Here is a 27593-nt window from a genome sequence, read left to right as displayed (position 1 = left end):
CCTCGTAGCCTTAGACCTGCTGTTCTTTTAGTGTCATGGTAGTTGGCGGGTCATCCAGGTACCACATATATCCCTTGTCCCTGTCAGTTTCCCTTTGGCGTGTTACCTTCTGGCAGCACCCGGCGTGGGAATCCCCGGCCAAGCAAATTGCAGACTCTCTGTGCGGGGATTCCGCTCATGTCATTGTCCATATATGGACAGGGACGTCAGGTGCTCCTCCAGGAGCAGAATCCCCGGCCAGAGCGTTGCCGACACTCTGGCCTGGGATTCCGTTACTTGAGGGAGCTCCTGTCCATATATGGACAGGGACGTCAATGGTCCTTCTGGACTGGAGTCCCCAGCCAGAGCATTGCCAAGGCTCCTAGAGAAGTTAGTGCCACCCAGACCCACCCTGTAGATAGTGCCACCCACAGGACAGTGACACCAGGGGCTACTTCTGGAGCGGAATCCCTGGTCTGAGTCTCGGCAACTGATGCAGAAACAAGTGCGCATTTTATGCTGCGTTTTTGTAATCTTGTCAGGTACAATTCTGAGGCAAAATAAATTGAAATTACGCAGATTTGAAAATCCAAACCGCAGGTACATGTGGAAAAATGACGCAACCTGTAGGTAAGATCTCATTTACTGGCACTGTATTATGCTGTCGGACTAACCAGGAGAAAATCCGCACATGATCCTTAATGTACATCACAAACGCCATATGAACAGGCCCTTAGATGCCGCAGTCGCTATTGCCTGTGGCATCTGAGAGGTTAAGAGGGCAGGATTTTCGATCCCGGCTGTTGAAGCTGTAATATACAGTTGACACCCGATGCAGATTGCGCGTGCACCACCCCTGCACCGTAAAAAAAAAAAAACATTGCGCCAGTGCCATAAACGCACAGCGATTGACGCCAAGGCGTTAAAAAAAAAAATAGGTCACAACTGCGTCTACACCACCGGCTCCGCCCATCCCTTACATAGCTCTGACATGTGACTAATCACGTGATCATGACATCATCAAAGCTTCATTAGCTCCTCCAACAGCAAAACTCGCGAGCCGGACTCCGCCTATACATGAGATTGATCACATGATCATGACATCTTCAAAGGTCCTTTAGCTCCTCCAGCTTCACAGCTCGGGAGCCTGACTTCTTCCACACATATGGCTGATCACATGGTCATGACATCATCGAAGGTCCTGTAGCCCACTAGGATCTTGTATTTGCCGGAAATAAGTGTCGGGTAGTCTGAACAGACATGTTATCACACCCAGATATACATGTGTCCGGGGACATCCTGCAGACATGAATTCTTAACCCGTAACTCACTAATTCACCACCTCTCCACCTCTCAAGCACTAAGACTGTACCCTGTACCCATATACTGGTGACTGACGTCCATGTTGTTGTAGCCTAGCTTCAGTCCGGAGAAGAACTGCAATTCCAAGCAACCCCCCTGTACCCAGTCATTGTTTCCTGCTACATGTCAGACTGGCACCCGTGTCCTGGAGAGGTAAGGAGTGTTTTCCCTTGTATTTTATGCACTTTCATGTACTATGTCTGGACATTTCCCTGATAAGAGGCGGTGTCTGCGATGTGTTTACTTATAAAGAAACTGAATGCAATTCTCCAATCATTTCCCTTCCATACACCAAGTCTAGAGGATCTTTTTCTGTGGGGTAAATGACTTACCTCATGGTTTTCAAGATCTCTGCTTGCTGTCATTCAGTAGGAACATTCATTCTTCACTTTCAGTGGATAAAACTGTCCATGGTCACGTGATGGACACAGGTGCACGGCTCGTTACATAGTCATGTGATGGACACAGGTGCACGGCTCGTTACATGGTCATGTGATGGACACAGGTGCACGGCTCGTTACATGGTCATGTGATGGACACACAGGCGCACGGCTCGTTACATGGTCATGTGATGGACACACAGGTGCACGGCTCGTTACATAGTCATGTGATGGACACAGGTGCACGGCTCGTTACAGGGTCATGTGATTGACACAGGTGCACGGCTCGTTACATGGTCATGTGATGGACACACAGGCGCACGGCTCGTTACATAGTCATGTGATGGACACAGGTGCACGGCTCGTTACAGGGTCATGTGATGGACACAGGTGCACGGCTCGTTACATGGTCATGTGATGGACACAGGTGCACGGCTCGTTACATGGTCACGTGATGGACACAGGCGCACGGCTCGTTACATGGTCACGTGATGGACACAGGCGCACGGCTCGTTACATGGTCACGTGATGGACACGGCTCGTTACATGGTCACGTGATGGACACGGCTCGTTACATGGTCACGTGATGGACACGGCTCGTTACATGGTCACGTGATGGACACGGCTCGTTACATGGTCACGTGATGGACACGGCTCGTTACATGGTCACGTGATGGACACGGCTCGTTACATGGTCACGTGATGGACACGGCTCGTTACATGGTCACGTGATGGACACGCAGGCGCACGGCTCGTTACATGGTCATGTGATGGACACCCAGGCGCAGAGGCTCGTTACATGGCCACGTGATGGACACGCAGGTGCACGGCTCGTTACATGGTCACGTGATGGACACGCAGGCGCACGGCTCGTTACATGGTCACGTGATGGACACGGCTCGTTACATGGTCACGTGATGGACACGCAGGCGCACGGCACGGCTCGTTACATGGTCATGTGATGGACACGCAGGCGCAGAGGCTCGTTACATGGCCACGTGATGGACACGCAGGCGCACGGCTCGTTACATGGTCACGTGATGGACACGCAGGCGCACGGCTCGTTACATGGTCACGTGATGGACACGCAGGCGCACGGCTCGTTACATGGTCACGTGATGGACACGCAGGTGCACGGCTCGTTACATGGTCACGTGATGGACACGCAGGCGCACGGCTCGTTACATGGTCACGTGATGGACACAGGCGCACGGCTCGTTACATGGTCACGTGATGGACACGCAGGCGCACGGCTCGTTACATGGTCACGTGATGGACACAGGCGCACGGCTCGTTACATGGTCACGTGATGGACACGGCTCGTTACATGGTCACGTGATGGACACGCAGGCGCACGGCTCGTTACATGGTCACGTGATGGACACGCAGGTGCACGGCTCGTTACATGGTCACGTGATGGACACAGGTGCACGGCTCGTTAGATGGTCACGTGATGGACACGCAGGCGCACGGCTCGTTACATGGTCACGTGATGGACACGCAGGCGCACGGCTCGTTACATGGTCACGTGATGGACACGCAGGCGCACGGCTCGTTACATGGTCACGTGATGGACACGCAGGCGCACGGCTCGTTACATGGTCACGTGATGGACACGCAGGCGCACGGCTCGTTACATGGTCACGTGATGGACACGCAGGTGCACGGCTCGTTACATGGTCACGTGATGGACACGCAGGCGCACGGCTCGTTACATGGTCATGTGATGGATACGCAGGCGCACGGCTCGTTACATGGTCACGTGATGGACACGCAGGCGCACGGCTCGTTACATGGTCACGTGATGGACACACAGGCGCACGGCTCGTTACATGGTCACGTGATGGACACGCAGGCGCACGGCTCGTTACATGGTCACGTGATGGACACGGCTCGTTACATGGTCACGTGATGGACACGCAGGCGCACGGCTCGTTACATGGTCACGTGATGGACACGGCTCGTTACATGGTCACGTGATGGACACAGGCGCACGGCTCGTTACATGGTCACGTGATGGACACGGCTCGTTACATGGTCACGTGATGGACACGCAGGCGCACGGCTCGTTACATGGTCACGTGATGGACACGGCTCGTTACATGGTCACGTGATGGACACGGCTCGTTACATGGTCACGTGATGGACACGCAGGCGCACGGCTCGTTACATGGTCATGTGATGGACACGCAGGCGCAGAGGCTCGTTACATGGCCACGTGATGGACACGCAGGTGCACGGCTCGTTACATGGTCACGTGATGGACACGCAGGCGCACGGCTCGTTACATGGTCACGTGATGGACACGGCTCGTTACATGGTCACGTGATGGACACGCAGGCGCACGGCACGGCTCGTTACATGGTCATGTGATGGACACGCAGGCGCAGAGGCTCGTTACATGGCCACGTGATGGACACGCAGGCGCACGGCTCGTTACATGGTCACGTGATGGACACGCAGGCGCACGGCTCGTTACATGGTCACGTGATGGACACGCAGGTGCACGGCTCGTTACATGGTCACGTGATGGACACGCAGGTGCACGGCTCGTTACATGGTCACGTGATGGACACAGGCGCACGGCTCGTTACATGGTCACGTGATGGACACGCAGGTGCACGGCTCGTTACATGGTCACGTGATGGACACAGGCGCACGGCTCGTTACATGGTCACGTGATGGACACGGCTCGTTACATGGTCACGTGATGGACACGCAGGCGCACGGCTCGTTACATGGTCACGTGATGGACACGCAGGTGCACGGCTCGTTACATGGTCACGTGATGGACACAGGTGCACGGCTCGTTAGATGGTCACGTGATGGACACGCAGGTGCACGGCTCGTTACATGGTCACGTGATGGACACGCAGGCGCACGGCTCGTTACATGGTCACGTGATGGACACGCAGGCGCACGGCTCGTTACATGGTCACGTGATGGACACGCAGGCGCACGGCTCGTTACATGGTCACGTGATGGACACGCAGGCGCACGGCTCGTTACATGGTCACGTGATGGACACGCAGGCGCACGGCTCGTTACATGGTCACGTGATGGACACAGGTGCACGGCTCGTTAGATGGTCACGTGATGGACACGCAGGCGCACGGCTCGTTACATGGTCACGTGATGGACACGCAGGCGCACGGCTCGTTACATGGTCACGTGATGGACACGCAGGCGCACGGCTCGTTACATGGTCACGTGATGGACACGCAGGCGCACGGCTCGTTACATGGTCACGTGATGGACACGCAGGCGCACGGCTCGTTACATGGTCACGTGATGGACACGCAGGCGCACGGCTCGTTACATGGTCACGTGATGGACACGCAGGCGCACGGCTCGTTACATGGTCACGTGATGGACACGCAGGCGCACGGCTCGTTACATGGTCACGTGATGGACACGCAGGCGCACGGCTCGTTACATGGTCACGTGATGGACACGCAGGCGCACGGCTCGTTACATGGTCACGTGATGGACACGCAGGCGCACGGCTCGTTACATGGTCACGTGATGGACACGCAGGCGCACGGCTCGTTACATGGTCACGTGATGGACACGCAGGCGCACGGCTCGTTACATGGTCACGTGATGGACACGCAGGCGCACGGCTCGTTACATGGTCACGTGATGGATACGCAGGCGCACGGCTCGTTACATGGTCACGTGATGGACACGCAGGTGCACGGCTCGTTACATGGTCACGTGATGGACACAGGTGCACGGCTCGTTACATGGTCACGTGATGGACACAGGTGCACGGCTCGTTACATGGTCATGTGATGGACACAGGCGCACGGCTCGTTACATGGTCATGTGATGGACACGCAGGCGCACGGCTCGTTACATGGTCATGTGATGGACACGCAGGCGCACGGCTCGTTACATGGTCATGTGATGGACACGCAGGCGCACGGCTCGTTACATGGTCATGTGATGGACACGCAGGTGCACGGCTCGTTACATGGTCATGTGATGGATACGCAGGCGCACGGCTCGTTACATGGTCATGTGATGGACACGCAGGCGCACGGCTCGTTACATGGTCATGTGATGGACACGCAGGCGCACGGCTCATTAGATGGTCACGTGATGGACACGCAGGCGCACGGCTCGTTACATGGTCACGTGATGGACACGCAGGCGCACGGCTCGTTACATGGTCACGTGGTGGACACGCAGGCGCACGGCTCGTTACATGGTCACGTGATGGACACGCAGGCGCACGGCTCGTTACATGGTCACGTGATGGACACGCAGGCGCACGGCTCGTTACATGGTCACGTGATGGACACGCAGGCGCACGGCTCGTTACATGGTCACGTGATGGACACGCAGGCGCACGGCTCGTTACATGGTCACGTGATGGACACGCAGGCGCACGGCTCGTTACATGGTCACGTGATGGATACACAGGCGCACGGCTCGTTACATGGTCACGTGATGGATACACAGGCGCACGGCTCGTTACAAGACACGACTCATTACAAGACACAGCTCTGATACACATACTTTAACGAACCCTGCACCTGTGTGTCCATCACATGACTATGGACAGAATTGTATCCACTCGAAATAACCCCTTGTCTCCGCAGCCATTTTTTGGGATTTTTATTTGTCTTTTTCCTCCCCACTTTCCAAAAGCCATAACTTTTTCTTTTTCTGTCGGCAGCCGTGTGAGGTTTTTTTTTCAGGACGAGTTGTCGTTTTTTATGGCACCATTTAATGTACCGGGAAACTGGGAAAAAATTCTGGGTGGGGCGGAAGGGGGAAAAAGACTGAGAACGTCCTGTTTTTTTGGGTTTCATTTTGACGCCGTTCGTCGTGAGGTAAAAACTGCACGTTCTCTTTATTCTGCGGGTCAATACGATTACGGCGATACCAAATCTGTGGTTTGTTTTTTTACGTTTTACTAATTTTACAAGAAAATAACGATTTGTTAATAAATTTTTTGTTGTGTGTCGCCAAATTCTGAGAGCCGTAACTTTTTTATTTTACCGTCAATTGAGCGGTGTGAGGGCTCGTTTTTTGCGGGGCGAGCTGTAGTTTTTAATGCCAGTATTTTGGGGTACATGCAAGTTTTTGCTAACTTTATTTTTTCTTCCTTGTTTTGTGGGAGATGAGGTGTTATTTTACAGCGTTCACCGTGCGGGTGAAATAATGTTAGATTAGAATAGTTCAGACTTTTATGGACGCGGCGAGACCAATTGTTTATTTATTTTTTTATAATACTTTGAGGGATAAAGGGGAAAAGGTTTTTTTATTTAACATTTAGTCATTTTTTTTTTTGTACATAAAATATCCCTCTAATTTACTTTTTTTTTAATTATTATTAGTTCCCCTAGAGGACTTGAAGCAGCGATTGTGGGATCGCTTGCACGATATATTATAATACTGATGTATTGCAGTATATTGTGAATTTTTCATGTTCCGCTTAATAGGAGCACAAAGATGGCGACCTGGGAGCGTTCATTACTTGGACTCAACAACTTCTGGGACCTGCACCTATTTCAAGAACGGGAATCACCTAACGCCTAGTGAGGCGACCACTGGCGGCTGCAGGTCCAGACTAGTGCAGAGGGCTGCGAGAGAGAGGGAGGGCTGGGAGAGAGAGAGAGGGAGGGCTGCGAGAGGGAGGGCTGCGAGAGGGAGAGGGAGGGAGGGCTGCGAGAGAGAGAGGGAGGGAGGGCTGCGAGAGAGAGAGGGAGGGAGGGCTGCGAGAGAGAGAGGGAGGGAGGGCTGCGAGAGAGAGAGGGAGGGAGGGCTGCGAGAGAGAGAGAGAGGGAGGGAGGGCTGCGAGAGAGAGAGAGAGGGAGGGAGGGCTGCGAGAGAGAGAGGGAGGGAGGGCTGCGAGAGAGAGAGAGAGGGAGGGAGGGCTGCGAGAGAGAGAGGGAGGGAGGGCTGCGAGAGAGAGAGAGGGAGGGCTGCGAGAGAGGGAGGGAGGGCTGCGAGAGAGGGGGAGAGGGAGGGAGGGCTGCGAGAGAGAGAGGGAGGGAGGGCTGCGAGAGAGAGGGAGGGAGGGCTGCGAGAGAGAGAGGGAGGGAGGGCTGCGAGAGAGAGAGAGGGAGGGAGGGCTGCGAGAGAGAGAGAGGGAGGGAGGGCTGCGAGAGAGAGAGAGGGAGGGAGGGCTGCGAGAGAGAGAGGGAGGGAGGGCTGCGAGAGAGGGAGGGAGGGCTGCGAGAGAGAGAGAGAGAGGGAGGGAGGGCTGCGAGAGAGAGAGAGAGAGGGAGGGAGGGAGGGCTGCGAGAGAGAGAGAGAGGGAGGGAGGGCTGCGAGAGAGAGAGAGAGGGAGGGAGGGCTGCGAGAGAGAGAGAGAGGGAGGGAGGGCTGCGAGAGAGAGAGAGAGGGAGGGAGGGCTGCGAGAGAGAGAGCGAGGGAGGGAGGGCTGCGAGAGAGAGAGCGAGGGAGGGAGGGCTGCGAGAGAGAGAGCGAGGGAGGGAGGGCTGCGAGAGAGAGAGAGAGGGAGGGAGGGCTGCGAGAGAGAGAGAGAGGGAGGGAGGGCTGCGAGAGAGAGAGGGAGGGAGGGCTGCGAGAGAGAGAGGGAGGGAGGGCTGCGAGAGAGAGGGAGGGCTGCGAGAGAGAGAGAGAAAAAAAAGTTAGGTTTATAATGCCCTTTCCCTCCCCGATATCGCCCTGTCAGCAGTTTTGAGCCCTCATAGCTGCTGACCGGCTCCCTTTTAAAGAGAACCTTTCACCTGCCCATACATGTGCAGCATATAATGGGCTGCGCTGCACAAACCCCGGGGAACTTTAATTCTTTTTCCTACCCTCCTCCGCTATTTAGATGTCGGTGCCATTATATTTGGCGCCCGATATGTAAATAACCCCCTGTGCTGTCAATGGGGCGTGTAATGGCATGGGGGGTGTTACTTATTCCTGTGACACTAATCAGATACGGACAGTGGCACAGCTGCCTGTGCTGTGTGATCTCTCTCGCGAGATCACACAGTCTTTGCTTCACTGTCTGACGAGCTAGAGGGAGGAGAGAGTGCGCGCGCAGCTCCACCGCCGACATGGAACTGAAGAGAAGAACGTGAATTCTTCTTCTTCTGTTCCGTGCCGGTGGGAATATTGTCGGCAACGGCGTCTGAGCTGTGCGCGCGGGCTCTCTTCAGCTCTTGGCAGACACAGACGACAAGATTGTGTGATCACACGAGAGATCACAGTCTTGTCGTCCTTGTCTTCCGAGAGCTGAAGAGGGAGAGTGTGCACGCGCGCAGCCCCGACACCACTGCCGACGATACTTCCGCCGCCACGGAACAGAAGAAAAATTCACCTTCTTCTCCTCTTCTGTGGCGGCGGAGCTGTGCGCGCGCACGCTCTCCTCACCATCACTTGTCAGGCAGTGACGGAAAGACTGTGATTTCGCGAGGGAGATCACACAGCACAAGCCGCTGTGACACTGTCTGTAGCTGATTGGACATGGTTACTTCCATGTGACATGCCCCCCTGCCAGTACTCGCCCCATTGACTGTTTAGGGGGTTATTTACAGATCGGGCACCAAATATAACGGCACCGATATCTGAATAACGGAGGAGGGTAGAAATAAAATGTAAAGTGCCCCAGGGTTTGTGCAGCACTGCCCATTATATGCTGCACATGTAGGGGCGGGTGAAAAGTAAATTCTCTATTAAAGATGTATTCAAATGTAACATGTTTTTATGGCGTTTTTTTTATTTAGTGTAATTTTGAACATGCGTTTTTGAAGTCCTATAGAGAAGCCTACGGGTAAAACGCCTGAAGGGAAAAAAAAAAACCATACCCAGAGCAAAGAAACGGCACGGAGCACAAAATTGCCTCAAAAATACCACGAACCAAAACGCAGTTGTATGTAGTGCATTTTTTATTTCGCGATAGATTTTAATGTAACATCTGGACGCAATAAAACCGCCACCAAAAGCGCAGCAAAACACCGTGTGTGAATCCAGCCTTAAGGGGCTATTACAAATGTCCAATTTCGTTTCAGTTTTTTTATTTTTGAGGAAGTTGTCCCAGTTTTTGCCATTAATGTCGGCTGATAAAACGTGGCTTTCCTGAAGTTTAGGGTTTATTATAATCTAAATATTAAATACATGCTTCGCCCCAACAGATGTAATAATGTGAACCCCTCGTTGAAGATTCCCATGTTCGTCTGATCTCAGCTACAAACAAGGATTGTTATCTGGAAATGGAGAACGTAGGCTACCCAAATATGAGGATGGCTACCAAGCAGTTCACTGTATTTGAAGATGGCAAACCTGTTATTAAGGGGGAACCGGTCTCGGGGGATGCAGGTTATTTCGCAGGCCTTGCTCGTTATACACTCACGGATCATAAACCGCAAGATTCATCGACTTCTATTAAGGAGGAACCAATCTCGTGTGACGGCGGACCGCTCAGGGACAACGCCATCTACGCACCCATCGAGCAAACACCCGATACCTCGACTCTCATTAAGGAGGAACAGGTTTCATGTGACAGAGGAAACTCTAGTTTTGCCGACATTTGTACACCCACAGATTATATACAACAAGACCTGTTCCCTCATATTAAGGAGGAACCATGTCATCGTGGAACATGGACTACAGAACGGGACCCGGTTTCTCAAATAAAAGATAAACCGGCCTCACGTGATGGAGAAACTATAATAGGTCCTGATATTTATAGGCCAAAACATCCTACACCAGAATATCTACCAGCGAATATTAAGAAGGAGTCCGATTCAAATAAATCTGAAAATGTCACAGACTCGGAGATTTATACCAAAAACGTATATGAATGTAGAGTTTTATCACATTTACAGAGGGATCAAGTCAAGCAGGACAACTCGGGTAGTCCTCCAAATAATAGGACCATTGAAGACAGCGAATTTATATGTGTTGAATGTGGAAGATGTTTTAATGACATCACCGATCTGGGAAAACATCAGCGACATCACGCTAAACAGAAAGTATTTGAAAATTACGATTGTGAGGAAATCCAACCTCCGAGACAATATGAATGTCTGGAGTGCGGTGTAGTTTTTCACACAAATTCCCAACTGCTTGTCCATCAGAGAAGCCACGCAGGAGAAAAGTGTTTTACGTGTACTTGCTGTGGAAAGCGGTTCGCCGAGAAAGGAAAGTTAGTCCGACACGAACGGATTCACAGCGGCGAGAGGCCGTTTGCCTGTATGGAGTGTGGTAGACAGTTTGCGGAGAGAAGCAAGCTAGTCCGGCATCACAAGACTCACAAAGGTAAAAAAAGTTTGGAGCGCGGTAAACATTTATCCAAAAATACCCAACTTTCTGTACCTCAACGAATTCACCGAGGAGAGAGACCTTACGATTGTTCGGAGTGTGGCAAAGGCTTTCAGAGCAATAACCAACTCGTGGTGCATCAAAGAAGCCACACCGGTGAAAAACCTTTTAAGTGTACGCAATGCGGGAAACGGTTTACAGAAAAAGGAAAACTGGTGCGGCACGAAAGGTCTCACACCGGTGAGCGGCCATTCAAGTGTGCTCAATGTGGAAAATGTTTTGCTGAGAAATCAAAGTTGTCCCGGCACCAAATTACTCACTTGGACGAGAAACAATTTAGTTGTTCTGAATGCGGCAAAGATTTGAGCAATAAGTTGTCTCTCATGATTCATCAGAGAATACACACGGGGGAGAAGCCATACGTTTGTCCCCATTGTGGTAAATGCTATACGTACAAGTCCTCACTAACAAAACATTTGAACATCCACTCGCAGGAGAACGCGTACACGTGTGCGGAATGCGGTCGACATTTTAGCGAGAAACGGAACTTGGTAAGGCATTACCAGACGCACACTGGAGAGAAGGAGTTCATGTGTTTGGAATGTGGGAAGAATTACTGCGATAAGTCATCCCTGGTTGTCCATCAGAGGATTCATACCGGGGAGAAACCATACGTGTGTTCATACTGTGGGAAATGTTACAGTGATAAGTCTTCTGTTAGTAAACATGAGCGACTCCACCACGTGATATTAAAGGATGAGAAGAGGTTGATGGAGAACAAGGAAACGGGAGAAGAAAGTAGACATCAGGAAATCTGGGCGTAGGGTTCATCTCCATCCAACACATCAAAAAAAAGGTCTGAGTATTAGTTAATGAACAGTCCGTTCCATGAACCCGATCACATGTTCTGATAGAGTCTTCGTGACAAATATTATATTATGGCGTTACAACATGGGTATGACTACGACAACCATTTGTGTTTTTTTTGGGTTTTCACTCATAAAAACGAATCCAGGAATATGGAGGACATCGTGCAGGCTGATCAAAGCATTTCATGCCTGCTTGGGTAAACACGGGCTATGCGAACATATAGAGGAGCGGGGAGCAAAATTTTAGAAAATTCCAAGACATTATGAAAAATGAAACATAAGCTGATGCATATAGACGAGAAGGTTTACACATTTTATATTGCTGCAAAATCGCGTAAGGACGGGTCATGAAACATATTGTTTGGATCCCAGTGGCTCACCCCCCCCCCCCCCCACCATGGTCACGAGAAGCAGGGAGGGCACTAAAACCGCGGTGTTCTCGGGATCATGATGGGTTTCCACAAAATGTTAAAAAAAAATTATTCTTCACGTAATCCCTTTAACTTTTTCCCTGCAAGGAAAATTTTCACACATTTGACAGAAACAAATATTACCTGAATTTAAAAATAAGTCATATTATACACTTGTACCCATAGTTTCTGAAAGACACCGGGCACATTGTGAAAATGCCACCCAGCATTTTACAATCATGGACGCCAATCTCTGCACCAAAGATTTTGTAAAAAAAAACAAACCATAAAAATCCATGTTTGTGGTTAAGGCCTCATGCACACGCGCGTGTTCGGTCCGTGATATACAGACTGCATGTCGGCCTCCTATCCTGGACGAATACAGGTCAGGGAGCCGGGCTCCTAGCATGTTATGTATGACGCTAGGAGTCCCTGCCTCCCCACGAGAATGCTGTCCCGTACTGTAATCATGTTTTCAGTATGGGACAGTAGTCCCGCGGGGAGGCAGTGACTCACAGCGTCGTACATAACGGATGATAGGAGCCCGGCTCCCTGACCTGTGTTCTGTCCGGGAAATGTGGCCGACATGCGGTCCGTGTATCACGGACAGAACACGTGTGTGCATGAGGCCTAAAAGTTTGACCCAGGTACAGCCGGATATGCACAAAACCTCCAAAAAATTTCAAGATTTGCAAAGTTCATACATGCCGTCTATATCTTCATTCATAGATCTTCACAAAATCATCAAAACCGGAGAGACCAAAAATCTCTGCAATCCAAGTCATGTAGCCCGTAAATGGTCTGATTAGTTGCAAGGGGAACAAAATAACCCCCTCCCCTAAATGTGACAATCGGAGAGAGATGACAGTAAGGGTCCTTTCACATCGGCCATAAAAACAAGCGCCGATCAGAGACTGCAACAAGGAGCAATGATCAGTTATGTATGTCGTAGTTACCACGATCGCTCGTCCTCATACATTTCTATCATATTGGCAGCACGTTTACACAGCAAGATGTGCTGCCGATAATATTCTGTGCAGCATAAATGATACAATGGAAAAGCATTGGCTTGTTAGTCGGCTGATCGTCACCATGTTTACACAAGACGATCAATGATCGGGAATGATCGTTCGTATGAAAGCTTGTTTGCCGATCATTGCTGACCAGGCTGCGATCTTTCTTTCTGTTCTCGCTTGCAGCTTCTTCTAAACACAAAACCAGAAAGTAAAAGTTTTTTTTTTAGTTTTTTTTGCTGCTCTCCGACCTCAAACGAGTGCAGCACCCCGAATATTGCACCTAGAATATTGAGCCTGGTATCATGTGAAAGTTAAGATTCAGTGTTTTTACATGAGATCAAGATCTGAGCTCTGATATCCTATCCACAGCAAGTGTTTACAGTCATGAGGTATTGCATATGTCCTGGGCAGTAAAAGGGTTACGCATTAGAGGTCGCATCGATTTTTGCTTCAGAAGAAAAACTGAATCTTGATGTTAAATGTTTATTTCTATAATAAAATTATGATTATTTTTTTTCATAAAACTACGGATCTCAAGTTCTTAAGATAACATTTTCACTATTGTTTGTTGTGTATCAAAAAGTCTTTCCAATTTTTTTTAAGCTTTTCACTCCCAAACTGCCATGCATTACAACCTAACAGGATGAGCCACAGACGAGAGCAGGGGCTATGCATTTATAAAACCTTGGTGACTCTGTGACAATATAGCTCCGTAGCTAATAAAATGGCAGCTGTAACTTATCTACTTTTTTTTTCACCAGTTACAAGTCAGGATTATATTAAAACATTGTATTTTTTTATTATACTGAATTGTAATGGTTATGTTGGACACTTTAGATCACATATCTAACCAGTATCATCTTACAAGGTTTTCACAAACCAAAGGCATTCCTGTTTTCTCTGTCTGAGACTGATGGTCCTTTTAAGAAAAAGACATAAGTCCCACTTGTTCCCATCAGATGGTTCAAAATATTCTGTACATTCCTTCCGTCTATAGAAGCCAATTTAAAGGGAACTTGTCAAGTTGAAAAATCTATCCGATCTGCGGGCAGCATGTTATAGAGCAGGAGGAGCTGAGCAGATTGATAGTTTTTGGGTAAAACATTCAGTATAACTTGTAATTTATTCATTTAAGCCTCTGTTTATTCTGGACTTAGGAGTCCAGTGGGCGGTCCTAATCACTGACCGCTATACCTCCCTATGCATGCACGCTCATATTGGGTTGGCTGTAAATCAGTGAGTAGGACCACCTACTGGACCCCTTGAAGAAAATTTTCTGTAGCCGAGAGTGGCTTAAAGGTTAATTCAACTTCAAAAGTCATAGTGACCTGCCAGAAGTTTTGATCTGTGGAGGTCCGAGCACAGAGAACCCCACCGATCTCTAAGACCAAGCGGCTGAAGCGCTCACGTGATCGCTGTGCTGCTTTATTTCTGACCGACTTTCCTCGGAGCAGTGAGTCAGACTTTACATTGAGTCCAAACACCGCTCCGAGGAAATCCTATCAGAAACTAAGCGATCACCCAAGCACTTCTGCCGCTTTGTTTTAGCGATCGGTGGTGGTCCGAGCACGGAGACCGCCACTGATCAAAACTTCTGACATGTCAAATGATTAGTTACCCTTTAAAATATTAGCCAATAGTTGTATTGTCCCGGATCCTAGAAAATAAAAGGAGGAGGATGGTAAATAGATTAGGGATGTAGACCATGGCCGACTTTACACCTCTGGTTATGACCTTGACTTTGGATCCATCTGCAAGTTACGTACTTGCTTGTAAGTCTTCACCTTTTGCTTCTTCCGGACTCTTCTTTTCTAGGACTTGGTCTTCTGTTGTGCTTTCTTTTCTTAAAGGACATGTCTCCATCCACAGATGATGTACGGCATAGGAAAGTAGGGGCGGCAGCCTTCCTGATCTCCTATGCCGGAGCCCGATCCGCTGTGACAATGTTTAGTGCAATAAGCTCTCCCGGATACATTTAGCAGAAAACACTTCTTTTTGCCACGGTTTTGTGGTAATCGCGGGGAAAAATTTGTGATTATGAAATTTGCAGCAAAAACGCTACGTTTCTGCCTATGGTGCTCAAGTTCCGATAAACCGTAGGAGGTCAGAGCACAAAAAAGCCCCCATATTATTACGCTCATGTGAAAGCGGGCTATATCTAGTTGTGTACATCCTGGCCACTGAGTGATATCCCTAAAGATTTTTAGTACAGACTAAAGGCTTTACCGCTGTGAAGAGCGGTATTGAAAACCCCCTCAACTTTTGCACATCGCTACAAGGGGTGGGGAGGATGAGGTTGTCTGGCCAGATTTGCCGAATGAGCTTACAATCTATAAGGGATAGAGAATAGATATTGTATGTCCAATAAGTAAAAAAAAAAAAAAAAGATCGGCCATACATTATGTTGTCACTCGATGCTGCCGACAACGATCCAATCAGCCGGTTAATGAGCGTTTGCCCGATAATTGGCTCGTGTAAAAGGGTCTTTAGGTCACGTGACTCAGTAAAATTCATTTTGAAGACCTCATTCAAATGTCCACCTGATAATCCAGAATATGATAATTTGTCACCTGGATTCTGTCGATGTAACATTAGGCCTCAATCAGATGGACGTAATGCGGCCACAATTTATTAATGTTACAAGCCCTTAACGACGAGCGACGGATATATCCCTCACAAGCAGGTGTTAGTTCCTGCATAGCGGCGGATAGATCAGTTGCTCTGATCTCGTGGGTACTGCCAGCGTACCATCGTGACTGGCTCCAACTGCCGGAATAGAAACGCTCTCCGATTCTGGCAGTTTAACGCATTAGATGCCGCTGTCAATAGTGACAGTGGCATCTAATGTGTTTGACAGAGGGAGCTCCCTTTGTCACGCCATCAGCAGCCCTGGGACGATATTACGGGGCGCCGATCGGTTTCCATGGCAGCCGGGGGACCTAACAAAGACCCCCAGGTCTGCCTTCACCATATGCCTATTAGGCCATGCCAGAGGCATGTCCTTATAGATTGCCGGTCAGTTTTACACTATACTAAGTATACCAAAGCATTATATAAGCAATCAGCAGATCGCAACGTGAACAAAAAAAAAAAAGGAAAATAGTTTAACGTTTCTGGAAAAAAAAGATTACAGTAAAAATAAAATAAAGTGGGTTTTAGTTAGTAAAAGTGCAAAAAAAAACACATGTATGGTATCGGCGCGATCGTAACCACTTGAATATTAATTAAGCCGCCAGGTGAACGGCGTAAAAAAACTAAAAAAAAAAAAACACAAAAAAGAACGGCAAAATTCCTTTTTTTCTCCCATTCCCCCCATATAAAAGTTAATCAATATGTCCCATATACCCCAAAATACTACCAATGAAAACTACACCCTGCCACGCAAAAAACAAGCCCACGTACAGCCACATCCACGGAAAAATAAACAAGTTACGGCTCTTGAAAGCGGCGATGCAAAAACAAGGATTTTTATTTAAAAAAGGGTTTTTATTTTGCAAACGCAGGAAAACAAAAACCTTTACATATTTGGTATCCCCGTAATCGTACCGACCCACAGAATAAAGGGAACGTGTTATTTATGCCACATAGTAAACGGCGTAAATTTATTAGGTGAAAATTATGGCTGGAATAGCTGCTTATTTTCAATTCTTTCCCAAAAAAAAGTTAATAAAAGTTAATCGATATATTATATGCGTCCAAAAATGGTGCAATTGTAAAATACAACTCGTCCCGCAAAAAACAAGCCCTTACACAGCTAGATTGACGGAATAAAAAAAAAAAAGTTACGACTCTTAGAATGCGACAGTGAAAAAACAAAAAAAAAATCCTTGGTCATGAACGCACAAAATGGCCTGGTCATTAAGGGGTTAAAGGGAACCAGAGATTGTTATAGTTTTTCTACTTCCGATTAAATCACAAATTCCAAGGACTCCACTATTCATATAATGCCAAAGCACAGCTCCAAGATTGAGTGGTCCTTTTGGAGATTATGGTGTGGAGTCTTTGATCAGATCCTGATGGGTGCCGGATTATCAAATATTCGGGATTATTCAACAGCCCGAGAGAAGTATTTATCAAATTTACTTGATCGTAAAGGGAGATGACCCAAAATAAAATGTTAATATGTAAACTTCACAACTGAAAGTGTAAACCTCTTCATTTGTTATATATTATTCATTGTAAATTCCAGATTTGTTTTTAAAAGGAATTTTTCCTGGTTAACTCATCATTGTGGACTCCGTCTGATTATTTCCAGACTTTTAGGGCTCCTGCACACGGCCGTATTACAGCTCCGTTAATGGGGCTTTGTACCTCCGTGTGACTGATTTTTGTCTGTCGGATCCCACAGGAGTCCCACAAAAATAAAATCGTGGCATGTTCTATTAGAGGCTGTATATACGGGGGGTATTCTCCAAGGAGCTGTAACCGATGCTGCTGCAGAATCAACTGAAGCCTCTGGTGCCGATGTGTCCTCGCTCGTCTGACACGATGCAGGACCTGTGAGTGACGTCACAGCGTGATCTGGCAGAAGCTGGGCGTTCTGAAGAGAAGTGGATGATACTTCTCTTCAGAGCGCCCAGCTAGTAAAAGTAGTAAAAACGCCCCGATGTACGCACATAATACACGCCCACTTGGACTTTTAAACACACCCACTTGGACTTTTGCAAGCCTCATTTGCATAACTACAAAAATGGTCATAACTTGGCCAAAAATGCTCGTTTTAAAAAAATAAAAACGTTACTGTAATCTACATTGCAGCGCCTATCACATGCAATAGCAGATAGGGGTTGCAAAATCTGGTGACAGAGCCTCTTTAAGTTAGATGAAAAAATGTTTTTAGGATTTATTTTCTGTGCGTTTTGTGATGCTCTCGAAGATGCGGCTTTTGGGAGAAACATTTTCCACACTCCGAACATTTAAAGGGTCTCTCTCCGGTGTGGATTCTTTTATGCCGCAGGAGGTCAGAGTTACTGATGAATCCTTTACCACATTCAGAGCAGGAATATGGCTTCTCCCCTGTGTGTGTTCTCTGGTGAATAATTAACTGCGAGTTGCAGGGGAACCGTCTCTGACACTCAGTACAGGAATAAGGCTTTTCTCTCGTGTGTATTCTCTGGTGGATGGCGAGAGTGGATTCGGTAGCAAATCGCTTTCCACAATTAGTACAAACAAAGGGTTTTACTCCGGCGTGGATTCTTTCATGGACAACCAGATGGGAGCTGCTCGCAAAGCATTTCCCACACTCTGAACATAAAAACGGGGTCTTTTCGGGAAGAATGGACGGCGCTTGTGATTTGAAGGCAAAAACTTCTCCACACTCCACACAAACCGCGTTATTGACGTCTCGCTGATCATCTGATTGACGAGCTAGAAATTTCTGATGTTCACAGCCCCGATACCTTCCATCCATAGAGTTCACTTTACATCCTGCAGTAGATTTTGCCATCCTTTGGCAGTTACTTAGCTCAGTATCACAATCGGTCTGATCTGGGACTAAGTCCATTGACTTCTTGACCTTCTTTTCTTGACCTATGTGAGTTATTTGATGTCTAAACAGCCCTAGTTTAGTACTAAAGCATTTATGACATAAAAGACAAGTAAAGATCTTCACGACCGGATGACGTTTGGAAGGTGTTGCTAAATTTGACTGATCGGACAATAAACTTCCATGATCAGAACATAAAAATTGTTCCTTTCCTGTTGTCGTTTCTGGGTTTGCTGCAAAAAGTGACCCTGAAGGCATCTTATTTTCTGACTGTTGTTCATCAAGATCAGGACTACTGAAACCACTACAACCATCATCCACTTTATGGGTTCCACAACCTTCTTCAAGATCTCCTGAAAGAGGAGTCCCTGTATAACCCAGTTCTGTACAACCCTTGGGTGTATAAATGTCAGAATCCATGGAAGCTTCATTTCCATATGGCTCCTTCTTGAATTGGGGAGACGAATCGTGCTGTATATGATCTAAGGATGTGGAGCGATCATGGATGACAATATCCCTTTCTTCACATGAGGCTGGTTCCACCTTAATAGGAGTAGACTTGGTGTGTGTACCAGTGTCTGTGAAGATTTCCCCTTCACATGAGTTTGGTTCCTCCTTAACATGTATATGGTCAGTGGGTGTATAAGTTTCAATGTCAACAACATTTCCATCTTCACATGATTCTGGTTCCTTGTTTTTTCTGGTCTCCGATAAATCTATTACAGAAGGAAAAGTTATAAGCACGTAAAACTAATACATCTAATTTTTGTGACTAATTTACATATACATTGGCATCTGCTATAATACTGCCTCCCTTGAAAATGTATATAGTTACTATAATATTGACCTTAATGAAGAAGAATATAACTACTATAAGGGCAGATTCAGACGACCGTTGCGTTTTTGCGCGCGCAAAAACCACTTGACAGCTGCGTGTGTCATCCGTGTATGATGCGCGGCTGCGTGATTTTCGCGCAGCCGCCATCATAGAGATGAGGCTAGTCGACGCCCGTCACTGTCCAAGGTGCTGAAAGAGCTAACTGATCGGCAGTAACTCTTTCAGCACCCTCGACAGTGAATGCCGAACACAATATCGAGAAACCTGTTAAAAAAAAAGAAAAAGTTCGTACTTACCGAGAACTTCCCTCCCGGCTGTTGCCTTGGTGACGCGTCCTTGGTGACGCGCCTCTCATGACATCTGGCCCCACCTCCCTGGATGACGCCGCAGTCCATGTGACCGCTGCAGCCTGTGCTTGGCCTGTGATTGGCTGGAGCTGTCACTTGGACTGAATTGTCATCCCGGGAGGTCAGACTGGAGGAAGAAGCCGGGAGTTATCGGTAAGTCAGAACTTCGTTTTTTTTTATACAGGTTCATGTATATTGGGATCGGAAGTCACTGTCCATGGTGCTGAAACAGTTTAACTCTTTCATCACCCTGGACAGTGACTTTCTCCTGACATCGCGTACCGGAAATTTTTTTGCCGAGTTCGGCCGAACCCGGTGAAGTTCGGTTCGGTTGTCCGGGTTCGCTCATCTCAAAGACACTCTGTTTGGATGTTTGGAAACAGAAAAGCACGTGGTGCTTTTCTGTTTACATTCATCCTTTTGACAGCTGGTGCGCTGTTTCAGTCGGTTCGCACGGAAGTGCTTCCGTGCGACCTGCGTGGTTTTCACGCACCCATTGACTTCAATGGGTGCGTGATGCGCGAAATACGCGGAGATATTGAGCATGTCGCGCTTTTTGCGCAGCTGACAAACGCTGCGCAAAAAGCACGGACTGTCTGTACTGCCCCATAGACTTGTATTGGTCTGTGCGTGGCGCGTGAAAACCACGCGGCCCGCACGGACCGAATACACGTTCGTGTGAATCCCCCCTAATACTGCCCCCTATATACAAGAATATAACTACTATAATACTGCCCCTATATACAAGAATATAACTACTATAATACTGCCCACTATATACAAGAATATAACTACTATAATACTGCCCACTATATACAAGAATATAACTACTATAATACTGCCCCTATATACAAGAATATAACTACTATAATACTGCTCCCTATATACAAGAATATAACTACTATAATACTGCCGCTATATACAAGAACATAGCTACTATAATACTTCCTCCTATATACAAGAATATAACTACTATAATACTGGCCCCTATATACAAGAATATAACTACTATAATACTGCCCCCTATATACAAGAATATAACTACTATAATACTGCTCCTATATACAAGAATATAACTACTATAATACTGCCCCCTATATACAAGAATATAACTACTATAATACTGCCCCCTGTATACAAGAATATAACTACTATAATACTGCCCCCTATATACAAGAATATAACTACTATAATACTGCCCCCTATGTACAAGAATATAACTACTATAATACTGCCCCTATATACAAGAATATAGCTACTATAATACTGCCCCTATATACAAGAATATAACTACTATAATACTGCCCTCTATATACAAGAATATAACTACTATAATACTGCCCCTATATACAAGAATATAACTACTATAATACTGCCACGTATCTACAAGAATATAACTACTATAATACTGCCCCCTATATACATGAATATAACTACTATAATACTGCCTCCTATATACAAGAATATAACTACTATAATACTGCCCCTATATACAAGAATATAACTACTATAATACTGCTCCTATATACAAGAATATAACTACTATAATACTGCCCCCTATATACAAGAATATAACTACTATAATACTGCCTCCTATATACAAGAATATAACTACTATAATACTGCCCCTATATACAAGAATATAGCTACTATGAGGGTATGTGCACACGCTGAGAGGCAGTTACGTGTGAAAAGACAGACTGTTAACAGCTGCCTCGTTTCACACGTAAAAGCTCCTCCTCGTAATTTACGAGGCGTCTGAGACGCTCGTAAACCTTGAGCCGTGCTTCATTGATTTCAATGAAGAACGGCTCAAATTACGTGGCAAAGAAGTGCCCTGCACTTCTTTGCCGAGGCAGTAAATTTACGGGTCGTCGTTTGACAGCTGTCAAACGACGACTCGTAAATAACAGGTCGTCTGCACAGTACGTCGGCAAACCCATTCAAATGAATGGGCAGATGTTTGCCGACGTATTGTAGCCATATTTTCAGACGTAAAACGAGGCATAATACGCCTCGTATACGTCTGAAATTTGGCCGTGTGAACATACCCTAATACTGCCCCTATATACAAGAATATTACTACTATAATACTGCCCCTATATACAAGAATATAACTACTATAATACTGCCCCCTATGTACAAGAATATAACTACTATAATACTGCCCCTATATACAAGAATATTACCACTATAATACTGCCCACTATATACAAGAATATAACTACTATAATACTGCCCCTATATACAAGAATATAACTACTATAATACTGCTCCCTATATACAAGAATATAACCACTATAATACTGCTCCCTATATACAAGAATATAACTACTATAATACTGCCGCTATATACAAGAACATAGCTACTATAATACTTCCTCCTATATACAAGAATATAACTACTATAATACTGCCGTTATATACAACATAGCTACTATAATACTGCCCCAATATACTAGAATATAACTACTATAATACTGCCCCTATATACAAGAATATTACTACTATAATACTGCCCCTATATACAAGAATATAACTACTACAATACTGCCCCCTATATACAAGAATATAACTACTATAATACTGCCCCTATATACAAGAATATAACTACTATAATACTGCCGCTATATACAAGAATATAACTACTATAATACTGCCCTATATACAAGAATATAACTACTATAATACTGCCACTATATACAAGAATATAACTACTATAACACTACCACTATATACAAAAATATAATATTGTCCTCAACAAGTATATAATTACTATAATAAAGCCCCTTATGGACCATAACACACTCCAATAGGCCTTTATGTATAGTAAAATGTTCATATCTAGCAAGAAGTTTCCTTATGTATAACAACTATGATGGTAATAAAACGGCTTCTTACCCAAGGATGTGAGGAGTTGGTGATTCTCCAGCACTACATACTTGTACAGATCCGTATGCCCTTCTAAATACTGCCACACCTGTAGGGAGATGTATACAGTGATGCTCCCACCACACACACCTATGTATTACTATATAATGTCCCGGTGGTCCTCACCTCTCCGGTCAGTACATGAATGATCTTGTTGGTCAGTTCTAGGATCTTCTTGTCGTTGGTTCTACCTTGTGAGTCAGGTGGAAGCTCCATGGTGAGGCTCTGGGTCCTGCTCAACCCCTCTGGACCACGTGGACTGTGTGCGTCATGTTCTCTAGAGGTCTTCTTCACAACCGTGTAATCCTATTAAAAGATTAAGATAATCAACCACTCTTAACAGCGAGCATGGCACCATCAGACCTCCTAAGACAGTACGATTTTTTTTTATAGGAAATCTGAAACCCTTAACAAGTATCTATAAGATGCACATACTGCTTCATCGGGGGCTATTTCAAGTAACGCGTGACTCCTTTTCGGAACACAAGTTCAGTGGCTACGACCAGGTGATGCCTCTCAGCCAATCAGGCCTTAAGCTAGGGGGGGGGGGCAATTATGACCTTAATCAAAATCACGATTAATTGAACATTTAAACTCGATTATGATTGATGAACGATTATTTAGGCCACACCCCTTTTTCATACCACGCCCCCTATTTGCATGCTGTCATTGAATCAATATGTATCGCCTAAACCTGTATACTACTGTATCTAATTTACCCCCGCCGACACTGCCCCTATAGTGCTCACCACACAATATAATGCCCCCATAACTGCCCTCCACAGAATAATGCCCCCTATAGCTGCCCTCCAGAATAATGCCCCTATAGCTGCCCTCCACAAAATAATGCCCCTATATCTGCCCTCCACACAGAATAATGCCCCTATAGCTGCCCTCCAGAATAATGCCCCTATAGCTGCCCTCCAGAATAATGCCCCTATAGCTGCCCTCCACAGAATAATGCCCCTATATCTGCCCTCCACACAGAATAATGCCCCTATAGCTGCCTCCACAGTATAATGCCCCTATAAATGCCCTCCACAAAGGTATAATGCCCATATAACTGCCTCCACACAGAATAATGCCCGCATAACTGCCTCCGCACAGTATAATGCCCCCCATAGCTGCCCTCCACACAGTATAATGCCCCCCATAGCTGCCCCCACACAGTATAATGCCCCCCATAGCTGCCTCCACACATAATAATGCCCCTATAGCTGCCCTCCACACAGTATAATGCCCCCCATAGCTGCCCTCCACACAGTATAATGCCCCCCATAGCTGCCCTCCACACAGAATAATGCCCCCCATAGCTGCCCTCCACACAGAATAATGCCCCTATAACTGCCCTCCACACAGAATGCCCCTATAGCTGCCTCCACACAGTATAATGCCCCTATAACTGCATCCACACAGAATAATGCCCCCTATAGCTGCCCTTCACACAGAATAATGCCCCCTATAGCTGCCCTCCACAGAATAATGCCCCTATAGCTGCCCTCCACAGAATAATGCCCCTATAGCTGCCCTCCACAGAATAATGCCCCTATAGCTGTCCTCCACACAGAATAATGCCACCATAACTGCCTCCACACAGTATAATGCCCCATAACTGCCTCCACACAGTATAATGCCCCATAACTGCCTCCACACAGTATAATGCCCCATAACTGCCTCCACACAGTATAATGCCCCCCATATCTGCCTCCACACAGTATAATGCCCCCCATATCTGCCTCCACACAGTATAATGCCCCCCATATCTGCCTCCACACAGTATAATGCCCCCCATAACTGCCTCCACACAGTATAATGCCCCCCATAGCTGCCTCCACACAGTATAATGCCCCCCATAGCTGCCTCCACACAGTATAATGCCCCCCATAGCTGCCTCCACACAGTATAATGCCCCCCATAGCTGCCTCTACACAGTATAATGCCCCCCATAGCTGCCTCTACACAGTATAATGCCTGGGTGGAAAAAAAACAATTGAAATTCACAAGATGACGTCGAATAATTGTGCTGAATTTCGTGTGTTTTCTTTTTATTAATTGCCCAGTCCCACCTTGAGGTGCCATTATTAGGAAACATCACACTTTTGTACCCGCTAATCCACAATACATTTATTAAACGGTGACAGGTATCTTATATGATTTGTCATAACAGAACAAATAAAAATTTTTATGTATGGACTGTATTAACACACAAAAGTCGTCCAAAGCATTTAGGCCGGGATCACACATGCAGTTTTGATGCAGTTTATGGGGCATTTTTTTAAGCCAAACACTGGAGTGAACACAGAAGAAAGAAGACGTATCAGTCTTTTCTTTATACCTTTCCTTTCAGATCCACTTTTGGCTGTGGCTCAAAAAAACTGAGCCAAAAACAGCATTAAAACGGTGTGTGATCCTGGCCTTACAGAGGACCTGTCACTAGGTCCTATAAGTTGAACTGGTCTACTGACCTGAATAGCGCTGTCTCCCTGATTCCAGCGCTGTTTTTCTTTTTTTCCTGATATAGAGATATGACCCACTGTTGTGTTGGCTCCCTATATGCTAATTTGCTGTAGTTAGCCAAGGGGGTGGGGCTAGCTTCCCTGCCTCTGATACTGACCAACCAGCGCGAGGCAGCTTGAGGGTAGTTCACGCCTTGTTGGCTAACTACAGCATATAGGGAGCCAACACAACAGTGGCCATATTTCTGGAATGAGAGGGTCCAGGAAAAAAAGAAAACCAGCGCTGGAATCGGAGACGGCGCTAATCAGATCAGTAAACAGTTATACTTATATGACCAAGTGACAAGTCCTCTTTAAATATACACATTATCACTATAAGCCCTCGTTGTTCCCAAGTAAACCAATACACACAAAACGTGGACGGGTCACCTTCTGGCAGCTGGAGGTTTTCCTCTCCACAAGAACATGAACAGGGACCTCCTCTTTGATTTTAAAGCGGAATACATAAGCCTCAAAATGTAAAATCACAAAGATCACGCTTAAAAATCTTCCCAGAATTCCTCACCTCGCCAGTGAGCATGTAGATGATTTCCAGCGTAAGATTTAAGACTCCGGTCATCTGACTTCTGTTGGGGTCCATCCTCATCCAGGGAGAAGAAAACCTTAATTCCGGTGACCAACGTGGCGTCCTCACTGCTCCAAGACAACCCTTCAACCGAAAGAAACGGTGATCAATTAGTAAATTGAAGGGGTTTTCCCACGAGAGACATTTATGATATATCCACGGGATGTGTCATGAACGTCAGATAGATGTGGGTTCCACCATTGGGACCCGCACGTTTCTCTAGAACAGGCTCCTCTAGACCCCGTTCTAGCTTTTTCTACTCCCACTACCTTCCTTGCCTTTTCCTGACCATATGGCCGGGAGGCCGGACTCGCTGAGCTACGCGGTTTCCTTAAGTCTCATAGAACTGTATGGTAGTTACGGAAACAGCGTAGAATGCGAGCGACACGGTTTTCGTAACTCCCGACCATATAGTAAGGAAGTGGCCGGGAGCAGAAAAAGGTAGAACAGGGTTTAGGGGGCCCCGTTCTAGAGATAGGTGAAGGTCCTAGATCTGGGACCCGCATCTATTTAACATTTATGACGTGTCCTGTGGATATGTCAAATGTCTCTCATGGGAAAAGCTCTTCCAGTGTTATATCCTCAATAGGAATGTGACCAATGATCGGACAGGAGATACAGCCGGCTCCAATGTATAGAACAGGTGTTATATAGGAGTGACTGATTCTAATATAAATATATACAAATGTTAAAGGGGTTGTCCACCTTCTGACAACTGATGACCTATCCACCGGACAGGTCATCACCATATCATCGGTGCGGGTCAGACACCCACACCCCGGTGGCCACCAGATGTTATGGCGCATAATGCTATGTTCGGTGTTGGAAGCAGTTGGCTCCCTACATATCATAGCGGCCGTGCTGTAGGCCCGCTCCTATTCACTTGAATACAGTACTGCAGCTCGGCCGCTATGCCGTTGCCGGAGCCAACTGCTTCTGGCAATTACGTCCGATGCATGGAGGCGCCGGACCAGCTGATCTGTGCGGGGTCCGTGTGTCGGACCCCCACCGATCATGGACCGATCCTGTGTTACATTATATGTGAGTGACAGGTTGTCACCTTCGTGTATAGCAAGCCTGTAGCACAAACATAACAATATTTACTACATCATGTACATAAACCAGATTACATACAGTTCATGCAGCCTCCCTCCATAAGTCCCTGTGTCTTGTTGCACCTATTTTAAATGCATGACATATGCCATAAATGTCAGCGCACAGCAGCACAGCACAGCACCGTCACCTGTATTCATCCACAGACACCCTCCAGCCGCTGCTTCCATGCATTTATCACGTAACAAGAAAAAAAAACGAGGTTTGGACTCAGCCACATCACTTCCTGGTTCTGCGTTCCACGTCACTTCTGGGGTTTGTGTTTCAAGCCTCTGCTGGAGATTAGGCGCGTGATTGGAGCAGGGGACGCGGCGGCTGCACTCTCTGATTGGCTGACACCCCATGTCATAGTAAGCAGCTGTCGAGCGTCACGTTATGGGAAAGAACAGGATTAATGACGCCTCTCACGTGACCAGAATATTGACTACGCCTCTGAAGTCTACTAGAAATATTTAAAGGGGAAGAGCACACGAATTGGGGCTTATGACAAAATATTATTATTCATCTTATATGATATTTATATTTTTGTGGGCTTCCTGTATTAATAGTTA

General features: G+C 46.8%; 2 protein-coding genes across 2 annotated transcripts; one reads left to right on the top strand and one right to left on the bottom strand.

The window, feature by feature from the left end:
* The first annotated feature begins 1242 nt into the window (after positions 1-1242).
* On the top strand, positions 1243-12612 carry LOC142663696 (uncharacterized). The gene is made up of 2 exons (XM_075842465.1): positions 1243-1494; positions 9824-12612. The coding sequence occupies exon 2, from the start codon at positions 9902-9904 to the stop codon at positions 11774-11776; it is 1875 nt and encodes a 624-aa protein (XP_075698580.1). The 5' UTR covers positions 1243-1494; positions 9824-9901; the 3' UTR covers positions 11777-12612.
* A 5242-nt stretch (positions 12613-17854) lies between these two features.
* LOC142663704 (uncharacterized) lies at positions 17855-27279 on the bottom strand. The gene is made up of 5 exons (XM_075842477.1): positions 27173-27279; positions 25870-26013; positions 22975-23154; positions 22819-22897; positions 17855-19448 (listed from the first exon to the last, which is right to left on the bottom strand). The coding sequence occupies exons 2-5, from the start codon at positions 25948-25950 to the stop codon at positions 18091-18093; spliced, it is 1698 nt and encodes a 565-aa protein (XP_075698592.1). The 5' UTR covers positions 25951-26013; positions 27173-27279; the 3' UTR covers positions 17855-18090.
* Between the last annotated feature and the right edge of the window lie 314 nt (positions 27280-27593).

The sequence above is a fragment of the Rhinoderma darwinii genome, chromosome 11 (assembly GCF_050947455.1).
Source record: "Rhinoderma darwinii isolate aRhiDar2 chromosome 11, aRhiDar2.hap1, whole genome shotgun sequence".
NCBI lineage: Eukaryota > Metazoa > Chordata > Amphibia > Anura > Rhinodermatidae > Rhinoderma > Rhinoderma darwinii.
This window is presented reverse-complemented; position numbering and strand designations above follow the sequence as displayed.

What these genes read in the sequence shown, in the direction of transcription:
- LOC142663696 (XM_075842465.1), top strand. Translation starts at nt 9,902, where the DNA reads ATGGAGAACGTAGGCTACCCAAATATGAGGATGGCTACCAAGCAGTTC.
- LOC142663704 (XM_075842477.1), bottom strand. Translation starts at nt 25,950, where the DNA reads ATGAGGATGGACCCCAACAGAAGTCAGATGACCGGAGTCTTAAATCTT. An exon ending in TCTACATGCTCACTGGCGAG is followed by an intron (nt 23,155 to 25,869) that starts GTGAGGAATTCT and finishes ATCTTTTAATAG; the next exon opens with GATTACACGGTTGTGAAGAA. An exon ending in TTCATGTACTGACCGGAGAG is followed by an intron (nt 22,898 to 22,974) that starts GTGAGGACCACC and finishes ATCTCCCTACAG; the next exon opens with GTGTGGCAGTATTTAGAAGG.